General features: G+C 36.1%; 1 protein-coding gene across 2 annotated transcripts in view; it reads left to right on the top strand.

The window, feature by feature from the left end:
• The window catches only part of LOC113498881 (protein pellino), a 39237-nt gene that overhangs the window by 7942 nt on the left and 18753 nt on the right, over positions 1 to 12542 (top strand). For both annotated transcript variants that reach the window (XM_026879046.1, XM_026879047.1), the window contains exons 2-3: positions 2110 to 2214; positions 11382 to 11613. In XM_026879046.1, coding sequence (XP_026734847.1) covers positions 2110 to 2214; positions 11382 to 11613 — 337 coding nt within the window. The remainder of the gene's footprint in view (positions 1 to 2109; positions 2215 to 11381; positions 11614 to 12542) is intronic.

Raw genomic sequence — 12542 nt, 5'->3', positions numbered from 1 at the left:
AATGACCGTTGGCTCGGCGTCCGTTGCCTATTGCCAGTTGATTATACTACACTTTTAATACCTCGCCTATGTTTTTTATCCTTTATAGCCATTTGTATTGAGATTAGCATTCATACAGAGAGGATACATGTCAATTTAATGTCCTTTATATCACAATCTGCTCCGCAAAACGATGCACAAAAGGTTTTTATTGTACTTTTATGACTGCCATTCTGTTCCCTTGAATGGTACTACGAAGAAATTTAACTGAATTGAGATGCAATAAAGGTGAATATAAAATTTTATCGAATTACATGTACGAAATAGATTTTCTTTAATAAACTTAAATTACTTTTTAAACTAATCGATACGAAAACCTAGCGGACGGTCGAGATAGAAAGTGTTTTAGTCTGACTTCATGAGAGCTTAGACTTGAGATCGTGACTGCGAGCGGTGAAAGTACAGACGCAAGGGATTCAATAGAACATTTTATAACAATTCATGTTATTTTCGTTGTCTCGGAACCTTCAATGAATTTATCTGTAAACGGAACTGGTTTAACTCTAGTGACAGCGACCACTGCGTAGGTGTATGTATGTACTGTATAACATTGCCGGCTACATCATCGTTTGTCTTTTAAGAAATGAGCCAAAGGAATTCTCGTCGTGTAGGAGTGATTCTTCGTAAACTTCCGGCGTTCCCACATTCGCCGCATTTGGTGTGTTGCGACGAAACCGGATGCAGCGTAGCCTTTTATCGCCACGTGCTTGGTTTGCCGAACAGTCAGTTCGCCATACCGGCGTCACCCTTATGACGAGCTGATTCACTTCTGTTGTAATTCTCGGAATGATCACTACGATTACACATTTCACAATTAAATCTGACGTGTCTGCAATGAAATCCGAGTCAGTATCTGATCAAAAATTGCAACTCTAGACAAAGGTGAGACTAGCGGAAGAATTATACGGAAAATATTGCAGTCAGACATGCAAATGATGTTAATTGCTGGTGTCACGGCATCTACTACCACGTTTTTATGTAATACCTCAAACGAGGAACATGTCATTTAGACTTTAGACGACGAGATAATCTAACTGGTAATTAAAGATAAAATAATTCTTCATATCATCGTTTATTAATATATCAACCGTGATTTTTCGACATTTGAAGTTAATTAATATTATTTAATATCCAATATGGACAATGGGCAGTCCAGTGAGCATTATTTTAATGTTGGCCGTAATTGTGGGTCGGCTTTAGCGGAGTGGCCTATCGTCGAACCGGGAGAGAAGGGGTGGCGTCGGGAGGCGGAGGGCTTTGACCCCGTGCCCGTAATCAGGGCCGCTGCGACCGGCGTTGTCCTTGCTTTCCTGCCTTTTTCAATTAGTAAGCATTTTTAGACGTCATCTGATAATGTTCTTTGTCTTCATAATAAAACAAAATAGGATCAATCATTATCTTATCGGTCAAAACAAAAGCGATGATTAAATTGTGCCATCCCCAGGTACTTGGTCGTTTAAGTATGTTTAGAGATAGAGTGGCCTAGTTCGCAGGCCGGCACCGATAACTTATCGTCGCGACGATCGATAGAGCACTCAAAGCACTAAGTTGCTTTTAGGCCCGAGAACAGAGTAATTCTAATGGTAGGGTGACGTTAGTTGACGCTTAATTACTACATGAATAGGTCTCGGTGAAGGGTTATGAACGAGTTATTGTTTATTAACCGATGCACTTAATAAATGTTAGGTTTATGTTGCTTGCGTAAGCGTCGGTGCATCGGCCGCAACCGGTTCTGGCGGGCGTGGTCATAATTTACTACTAATCTTGACCCACAGCTGTCTTGGACCAGTTTCTCGGCCTGATCCAAAGGCTTGACCCGTCATATCAATAAAATCTCACTTGGGCGGAAGTACAATCGTACTATATAAAATTTTGTGGGTGGTAACATCGTCGATAATTATCCCAACAGAGTAACTTTTAATAGAACATGATATTTTCCTTCTGATGTCTGATGTTATTGCTGTGATTGTTTTCGTTGTTGTGTACAAATACAAACACCTTATTTATCATTACTTATTTTGTACTATTTGTGAGTATTGTTATTTAAACATGTTTTATTTATTGTTACAGTGCTGCGGACAGTGCGGACTCACCAATACTGGAGGAAGCCGGCGAGAGCGGCTCGGAACAGAAGCCAAAGCCACTCGTCAAATATGGAGAACTCGTCATACTCGGGTAAGCATTGTCTCCACTTGACAAACAACCTGTTAGGCTTTGTTCTAAAAACTGACATGTTTCGAATTACTTTCATGCAATCTTCTCAGTTATAACCAGACAAAGACTGTTTCTTTTGGTACCGTTTGAGTTTCTGCGTAACTTACACGTAAACAACATAAATGTCCTTTTTGTACAACCGTATCAGAATATATTGAAAGATGCCAATCGGATTGTGAAAGGCAACGAACTCTTGTACTGAGTATAGTACGCTCTTTGAGTGTTCCGTCTCGTAAAAGACCGCTTGATAAGGAAAAGATAAATATCGTGTCGTAACATTCAACCAGCTACCCAATAAGGAGAACTAATCGCATCACAGAAATCGGAATACAATATCAGGAAGAAGGCTGTTTTATCGAACTCCAATTAAACCCATTTTAGATGTAGTCGCGATCGTCATGCATCATTCTAGTCCTTGGGTGTTGAAAGAATATAGAAAAAGAAAACCTTGTCGGTTATAGGTATACTGAATTAAAAATATAGGATATTTTTAGGGTTTCGCAACTAAAGTGCGAAACGAAATCTATTACTGAGACTGCTGTCGAACAAACGGACACGTCTTACCGTTCGTTACTAAGTTATATACCAAGAGCTGTGATAGCTAGGCAATTGCAATTTACACAATGGGCAATAATGGGCATGTATAGTATATTATGTATACCTGTTAAACAGCAGTTGTTACGGTCATACATTTCTCGGGTGACAAATGGGTGCCCTAATTTAATAATCGTTTATAAATAACAGATTATTTTTCTTTAGCCGCTTTCGTTTATTTATTACGCGTTGTGCTATAATCCTATAATTTACACGTAGAACAACAAGGTTGCTTCTGGACTAACATTATAGCTAGTATGTGCCAGTTTAACAAAACGTTAATGTGTATTAAGGTATCATCTTTATTGTAATATAATTATTATTTATTACACTCTGATTTCCCATTACATTCACGATATAGGGCAAAGAGTTCCTTCCTATATGACACCTTCGTCTCTTGTGGGTGCATTACGCACCTATAGAGTCAATAGCCTCATTGTAAATACATGCATACTGGTTTACATGAAGGGTGTTTCACATGCTTCAAACAAATACACAAGTCGGTTCCATTTCATAGGTTTCCCTCGTAAACAATGGGAGATCGCAGTGCAACATTTAACGAGACATTTTTTCTGAACAATAGTTTTCACACTTTTAAAGCTCGTTTGAAAGTATTGCATATTTGATCTAGATACTCGTATAAAAACTGCGTTGAAATATGTGTTCGTTAGCAGTGCTCGCTTTATATCAAACATTGTTCTATTAAAATGAAAATGTACATACATTATTTATTGCTTGTCAAAACTTTCTTCAATTATCAATGTTAAGGTCAATTTAAATGGTAAATACAAGTACGTATCAACGTTTAGTTTAGATCCTACTCTTATTAACTTTTTATTTATTTACTCAAGAAACAGTGTTTGCAGTTACTTTTGAGCCGTGCGAACTCACCCACGTCCCACAGACATGAATCTCGCACAACACCTATACAAACTAGAACGTCTAGCTCATAATTCTAAAAGATCGAGTTAAAATTCACTAAAAAAAATACGTGTTTCAAGAGTTTAGAAGGCCTAGGAATGACTCTCGACATTGAGGGATGTCAGACGATGTAAAAAATGTTCATTCAAACATACCAGACCAAAACCTGCAAATCAATTGATTTCCTACGGAAGCCATTTATTCTCTGGCCATTGTTTTAAGTGATTGAATAGTATCGTTATAGCAACAGAATTGGGTGCCCCTTACTCGTAGATATAAGCTTTAATTTTAATAATAACGCATTATAGTCATATCCTGCAAATGGTGTCTAAACGTTCAGTGAAATTGCAATCAAGACTCTCATATAGAAATATAAGAGAATTATTTAATATAAAAATGTGTTTGTCAAATTATAATTATCACTGTTGAATCGCCGTGTGAACTCGTGTCTAGTCAAACAGTCGTTTTCCCTTCAAACAACTTATAGTACAAACAATAGAAAACGTTATTGACCAATATATTCAATTGTCTTGCATATAATAAGATTTAGGTCGCCTTTGAATGTCACCCTCTAAAAGGCTTCTGGCTTGCAGTAGACAGTATTAATCACTATAATATCGTGATGAATAGCTGTGATGGACCGAGCTCGTTTCATAACATAAGCTGAACGAATTTTATAGCCGACTAACTAAGTTTTTTTCTTCCCATTTGTTATTATATCCGCTTTGTAATTATAACTACGCGGAAATTTAATTTTATAAGCCACGTCTGAACTGAACTAGATATATTGTAACACTTTGTTGGAGTTACATGTCCGTTGCAATATAAGAACGTAGTTAGTACATACGTAACGAAATAAAACAATCGAATTGATAAACATATGTACACATATAAAACTATGTACGTATGTATATTTGCTCTACAAAACATTTAATACTTTGCTGAATACGCACAAGAGAAAGTATAGAAATTCGTTCCCATAAAACAAGACAAAGCAAATAAACATTGATTTTATGGCACTGCGTAAATTGCCTCACAAAATGGTTGCCAATTTAAAGACAAATTGAAGGCCTTAGGCAAATAATGTAAGCACGTAATTACAATTGAAATTTTGTCGGAAAGTAAACGTAAATATTTGTACATGGATTTATTTATGTCTGTTGACATTTAGATAAAGGGAAATGATAATTAAATTTATGTGTGTATACAAAAATCCTTTGTTTATACTACAATTAAAGTCTGTGAATAAAGACGTTTAATTCAATAATTTATCGGCTACCAGCTGAATTTATAGAACTAATAAATTGCTGCATAGTTTGAGATAAACATATCTTTGTTACTTTGTTACTATTATAATCATTTTCTTTATTTAATGCTACGTATAAGAAAACCTGTAATAGAGTCAATAGTACAAGAAAACAATACAGTATTGGCCGTTTTTCCTTCCGTATTGATAAAAAACATAAACAATATAATCATACCAATACTACGTATTTACTATTTACCTTTGTTTTACTATTTTGTATGTGTTTTTGTTTCTTTCTTTCTTTATCTTGCTCTTAAGTTTGACATTGTTATCGGGGCATTGGGCGATATACTAACAAAATATGTTACTGTTTTCCTCTATATTTATTACCTATTTAAACTAGTTTTTTTTTTTCAACGGTGTTTTATTTCATAGAGTCTTTATCATTGCCTTGATGAATGCTCAATGGATGATGAGGTGGCTTAGGAACACTTTAACGATTAAAAGTAAAAACCCTGTATAATTATCTCACCGACATGTATTTAGAATAAAAGTATAACGTATTCTATTATATTTTTATTTATTTTGGTGAAACAAATCTTACGCGTGATATTATCTATACCTTCGATTATTCAAGTAATTCCTCTGAAATTAACAGACTAAGTACATAATAACATAAACCTATAAATACAAGTATGATCTGGTTATAAAACCAATCAGTCGTAAGTACTGTGAAATTCGCAGGATGGCTAGATGACATCACTAGCAGTGTTCAGTGTTGTCTCATTTCTTTATAGACTACGCGAGCACGCCTGCCTTAAGAGGCATGTTTACTTTATCACGAACAGCACTAGGGTATCACTTTCAATTTCCTCTTAACCATGTTTTATGTACTTAAAAGCTTTCGCTTTGGTCACAATACCTAGTCTTCTAGGTACTGTTCTAATTTTATTTTATTTAAAAATAAGAATTTGAAAAAAAAAAAAGCTTTGGGAGTGCGTTACAAATTATCTACCCCATACTCTAGTCTCTTTCCGACCAAGGCCTGTGTAAACTGGTGGAAAGTCAAATCTGTATAGTTAAAGTGCAAGTATTCGCGTTAATTCCCGAAGCTAAAATGGGAAGGCTAAGGAAAAAAAAAAACAAGATTCATCGTTTGTAATATTAATATGATGCATCGAACAGGCATTTCATATTAGACGGCCGTTAGAATAGAATTTATGAGGTCTCCGATCGAGCCCATTTGTACCCATATGGCAACGATGTCTGCGCTAACCTCACCATGTAATTTATGAACATCATATATTCTGCCAAAAGAACGGATAAATCATACCGTCGTGATCAAAACAAACAGCACTTAGTTTCTGTAATCTACATACAGCACGCATGTGGATTCTCATAATCACGGTCATGACATGAATTCATAATAATTGTTAGAACTTATCGAGTTCAAGACCAGCTGACCGCAAAATGGGTTTCTCGTGTTATGTATTCCTTCATGTTATCTCAAATTTATACTTGCTTATTAATATCATGGCATATAGCCTTAATCGTAATTTTTGTCGGGAGCCGACAAACCTTTACGTAAATGGTTTCTGAGCTCCCAATAAAATGGCAGGATTTCGAGCTCTACAGTTTAGAGTCTAAACCTTATTATTTGTCCTCCATATTAGTCCTTCTTATTAGTCCTCAGATTTCCTTAAATATTTTCTAATACCATATCAAAAACGGCATCCTGAATTATTCAGATCTTAGGTCGCTATCGTGCCTACGGCTATTGAAGCATATAACAAATTTAAAAAATCTTCTGACGATTCAAAATCCAAACAGTTATGTTACGTCGTTGGACAACATAAAAGCGCCTCTAGAATATAAAGATTTCTATCACATTAATAGGTCAGTATGTCGGGGTTTAACGTTTCTAATGCATCTGTAAAAACAGCGCATCAAAATGCTTCTTTAATGTCAGTAGTAATGTTTTTACAATACTAACGTAATTTTGGACAGTCCATAATACTCTGGTATAACTTGGTGTTAGGAATTCCAATAACGATACAATGTGCTGCGGAAGTAAGTCTGCGCGGGCGCCCGATGCTGCCAAAATAACTTTACTCCCATACGTTACCTTCATAACAAGCTAGATGCGTTCCTTATTCATTCGAGCAGATAATATCCTTGGACGTATCTTTTGAGTGTGAGGTTTAGCGCAATATGCTTAGGAAATATCGACCACCATTCTTCATACCATTCCTTCATTTACTTCAGTAAACGTAACCATGGCCAAGGTTTACCATTTTTAGAGCAATTTAAAACACAACACTACCTGCTATCTGTTCTTGTCAAATCACATACGTAATTGCCCTCTAGACGGCATTGTAACAAGTGACTGAAAATTTTGAATGCGTAACCATACACTCTTGCAATAAAATACATAACGAGCATGCATATTAAAGATTTCCGCCGAAAATATTCTCGTCGCTAAATTAGATATCTGATCGGCATCTCCAGTTAGCTAGCAGTCATGCATACCGAATAACTTTATTTATTTATCTGTGTGCTTGCTTGTACTACTATATAACAGTTTACTGTCTAGCCTATTAATATTCCGTTGGCACGTAAATACATACAATACTTGCGCAAATAATACGTTTTCTAAATCGATTTTGGCTAACGGAAGCCTAATTGCTTCACTTTGACGAAATCATTAATTTCAAAGACTTCTTGATTTCTATTAATTGTACTTTGAGTAACGTTTGAAGTTCCGAAATACAAAGTACCGAAGGAACTTTCTAGAAAGTGTAGGCGTTCGACTTGTTTTGATTGAAAGCTAAGGTCGAACAAATTCACATGGTTTGTGCTAATGTGGCCTTTGTTTTCAGTTATTTGGACACAGTTAACATACGGTCACGTGCATGGAGCGCAAGTTTTTTCACGATACACAAAACGTGCAAACTATTTGGCCTGCTACTTGTGAAAATATTTATATTGTAGAATGTAGTGTAGGTATTATATTTTATCAGCAGGTGCAGGTGGCGTGCCGCTAAAAATATTTACATAAAAATGATTATGGAGGGCTACTGTATTAAACTATTTATTTTAGGGTCTACTGGCTGACTAAATTATTCAGATACTCTCTCTAAGCTATTTTACCTCGGAACCGTGTGCGGTGATTAAACTGGGGTAATGACATACTTAGTTGTATGCAAAAATTAAAAGGAAATTTGAAAGTGTCGGCTAACCTTTTAAAGTGCAACACGAGCGTGAAATTACTTTCCCGCAATGGCAATGAAGGAATGTAATACTTTGGTAATCTGCATCGAATTATTTAAATGAAATATTTGTGAAATCAATACGGTACATTTGTCTCAATTGTCTAAACAATTTCTAGTTACAAAACAACGTCATACTCGTTTTATCTGTAGCTAATTCTGCCTGTCTGATCCCTGTTAATTAAGCCCTTAGCTTCGTCTTGCTTTCGACGTCATAGATTTGGAAAAAAAGAATCTGAAGAAATCATAATAATTTTATGAGTCTGAAAAGCAGGTGAAGATATTGAATATGTATTTATGACTAGATTTTTTAGTCTTATATAGATTTTTTGCAACGAGCTATTGAAATAGTTTCCTCGAACTTAATGTATTTCCAAAGGACCACTGGACCAAGATTCAAGTTTCAGTTTGTAAATTGCAGGCTAAATGAAAACCACTCCAATCATATACCGTGAAAATATAACATTTACTGGCAAATAAAATGAAGCACACGCTTCAATATATCACCCCTTGTGGGCTCGTAATACCCGCCAGATTCTCGTAATAAAATTTCATAACTCGGGTTGATATGCAGGGAAGGGTATGAGGACTTCGAAAACGATACATCATGATCCGTAATCCGTCAAGCAACTCGCAACCTGCCATACCCAATAGGGATTTACTTTACCGTTTGTTCATATAAAGATTGGCACGTCTTATGTAGTAAACTAACATTTTTGTTCTACCGTGCAGAAAAATTCGTGAAATAAAGTTATTTCCAAGCAATGCCGGTTTCCTTCAAGGCTTAATTAACAAATATTTCTTTCTATTATGTCAAGCTTTTTATAGCGTGTCAAACTAAACGCCGAGCATAGTGAAACGCGATGAGTTTGTACAAACCCAACTGTTTCTGCTAACATGCTGCACTGCTGGTATTATGTTTATATGAAGTCTATTTTGAGCTCCAACAAACTGTGCGTATATCATTAAGGTGTATTATTCAATACTCCTGGTACGGACGTCTCAAGCTGTTTGCATAATTTCCGTGCAACCGCACTAATTCCATTATACTGAAACGCTATCCCTATTTCTTCCCCACCGCTTAAAGTATAATCGTTTGCTTACGGGGGTGCCCGGGACTCATATGTCGGCAATGATCGATTTATTTCTAATAGGATTTTCCAACGTCGTACGAGGCCCTACCGATGTAAATACCATCCATTCTATTTTAAACACGACAAGTGTTTACATTATTATTTGACTTTTCTATCGATTTACTCATACAATAATTATAACAGAAACTATAATCTATTGCATAATATATAAGGCTTACTGATTTATGGTCAGGTTTTTCTTTTTCTGTTACCAGAAACAATAGTGCTTTTACTCAATTAAACCGTTTTATTGCTTGGACGTAATTCATTGCTTTCTCCTCGGCTATTACGAGTTGTTTTTCTAACACATTAATATAATAGCTATAGGTATATTTGTGCTCGTGTACACCGTCTACCTATTCTATATTCGGTGACCAGGCAACCACAAATTGTAGGCTCCCGACCTTTATTGAACTTAATGTGGTTAATTATGTTGAATACTCGCTGTGCTCCGTGGTTTCTCCTGGATAGTACAGTCTCTGTAAGAAGTACCAATAATTCTATACTTTTAAATTACTAACCATTTTTTTTATTTTTGTTAAAGAATGTTATTTTATAAAGGTTTTTAAGTATTGAATTTGTTGATTACAAAAGTGAACGCTTTCCTTTACAATAGCTGCCTGGGGGGCTGCATAGGTCGCAGAGGTTTTGATTGCCAATTGCTTTTATTCAGAACAATCTGAACGACTGACTGTTGATCAAAAAAAAAATACTTCTATCGCTCTCTGTCAGATGTTTTACCAATGGGCATAACAAAATTATAATATACAATATTCTCTAACGATGCCTTTTATATGTTAATCACGAAGTGTCTGTTCAAAATAATATGTAAAAAGATCATGAAAGTTCATGCTATTACTGATGTTTGTTATTTGGCAAACCAAAAATATTTCTCTGTTATTTTGGTAGCTTCAACAAATTATAAAAGAACTTTTTAATAGCATAACTGTGAAAATCACTTGGCCGTGCGGAAACGTTCTTCTGCTGGGAATCCGCGAGACTAAGGTTTTTTTTAACAAAAACATCTTATGTCAGACAGTGTGTTACGCCGACTTATATAACATCATACAAAAGGTTTGCACTTGTGCAGCTTCCCATGCGTCGAGCCGCCAACATTGTCTGATTTCTTGCCATTTAATAAAAATACTTTACCGGTGTGAACTACTCGAATTGAATTACCGACGTGTGTAGTTATGAAATGTATGATGATTTAACGCGTCTCTTGACGTCACTTTAGTATACAAATGACGTGAACTTGAATTTTGCGTCGAGTTGTGAACCTGAACTCGTTAACGCAATAAGCAGTTTTGTTTACTCGTAACGTGGTAACTTAATTAAGTAGTTAATAATTTATATAACTGCTATTTTAAAATGACCATGATTATATCCATGTTTATATTTAGCAGCTTAGCTGTGGGAATAGAGCCGAAAGATACAGTCGGTACGAGTCGATTGTTCGATTTAATTTCTCACGGAAGTTTAACCTTTCCCATCGACGATTAATGCATAATGGCTATTACTAAGTACTAATCACGTATTGTTGTAATTGTGACCGTCGGGTCCTAGGACTAACGTGATTATATCTGTGGATTTTGGAGGACTGTCGTGAATGTGTTGTTCTACATCATTCATCATTCTATGCTTCTAACATACACAATTTATCATAGAGGTTCTGCATTAAATGACAAATTGTTTAGATTCGTGGTATCTCGACAGTCGTCTTACTTCATATTATTATACATACACGTATCGTACTTAAGAATATGTCGGATAATATCATTTATATCTCCGTATTTTTACTTTGATTTCTATCATTTGATGTTTCATGGTTGAGATAACTTTCGCTGTATCATAATTCAAAATTAAAAATCGTTGTGATTTAAAACGTTTTCTTCGTTATTATTAGACCTAAATAAAGTAGTAGTGACGTAAAGACCTTTTAGTAAATGCATATATTTATTCCAGTTACAATGGATACCTGCCAGCGGGAGAACGGGGTCGTCGTCGAAGCAAATTCGTGCTATATCGGCGACCACAGGCAAACGGTGTCAGGCGCTCCAAGCACTATGTGGTCAAGACGCCGCACAGCAGCAAAGCCATCCTAGACGCCAGCCAGCACTCCATCTCTTACACACTCAGCCGCAGCCAAGCGGTCATCGTCGAATACACAGAGGATCCCGACACGGATATGTTCCAGGTAAGATAACAGCTGCTTTAATTCCTAGTACAGATGTGTTTTCCCCAATGGAAAACAATGACAAATAGGCGTTTTTAATAACTTAAAAAATGTATGAATTTATGAACCCACCAAAGTTTCAGCGCGTCCTCCGGATACACCGAACGTAAATTTTTAAAGTGGAAGCTACCGGACCTTCGTCTGGTTGACCTTTGCCCTTATTAATATAACATGCGAGGTCCGAGTTAAAATTATATTTTGTTTCATTTTTAATATGCACACAACGCTCTCTCTTTGTTGTGGCATACTTAAGACACGTGACTAAAAAATATCAACAGGATTTACGTTTGTCCGGTTTCAACGTAAGGTTTTTCCAAGTTAATCTTGAGGTAAACAGTCCACGTTTACTCAACTGAGCAGCTGACAGTTTCTACTGCGCAGAAAACCTTTAATTGTTCATTCTTGCTTTATAATACCTAATTTTTTATGTGTCGTCAATACTTTCTCCTACTGTGAACGGGGACGCACCTACGTACACTTAAATATTTGAATAGACATTGCTACACTATGGTAGAACAAAAAAGTCTTATGGTTTCAAAATCATATCACAAGATCCCCTCGCGTTGGGTCCTCTTATCGTACAGCAGACGTTGTCTGTTTGCTCTACAAAACATCAGAACAATGTGCTATACGAGCACAAACAATGGGCCTTGATACACGATTGCTAAATGGGGACGCGTATTTCACCGGTATGGACACAACCCTCGGTACGGAAACGCTTTAAAAAATTCGCAATGCGCAAATAAAAGCATGACACTTTGCCACGAGGAATGTTACGATTAAAAGGTTATTATACAAACGCAAAAACGTTGGTTTGCTGCCAAAAAAACGCTGCGGTCTTGTCGGTTTTTATTAAACGATACATTCTTGCATGATTCAAATCGATCTGC

This window comes from Trichoplusia ni, chromosome 11 (assembly GCF_003590095.1).
Source record: "Trichoplusia ni isolate ovarian cell line Hi5 chromosome 11, tn1, whole genome shotgun sequence".
Lineage (NCBI taxonomy): Eukaryota > Metazoa > Arthropoda > Insecta > Lepidoptera > Noctuidae > Trichoplusia > Trichoplusia ni.
Note: the sequence above shows the minus strand (reverse complement) of the source record. Positions and strands in the feature narration are given on the sequence as shown.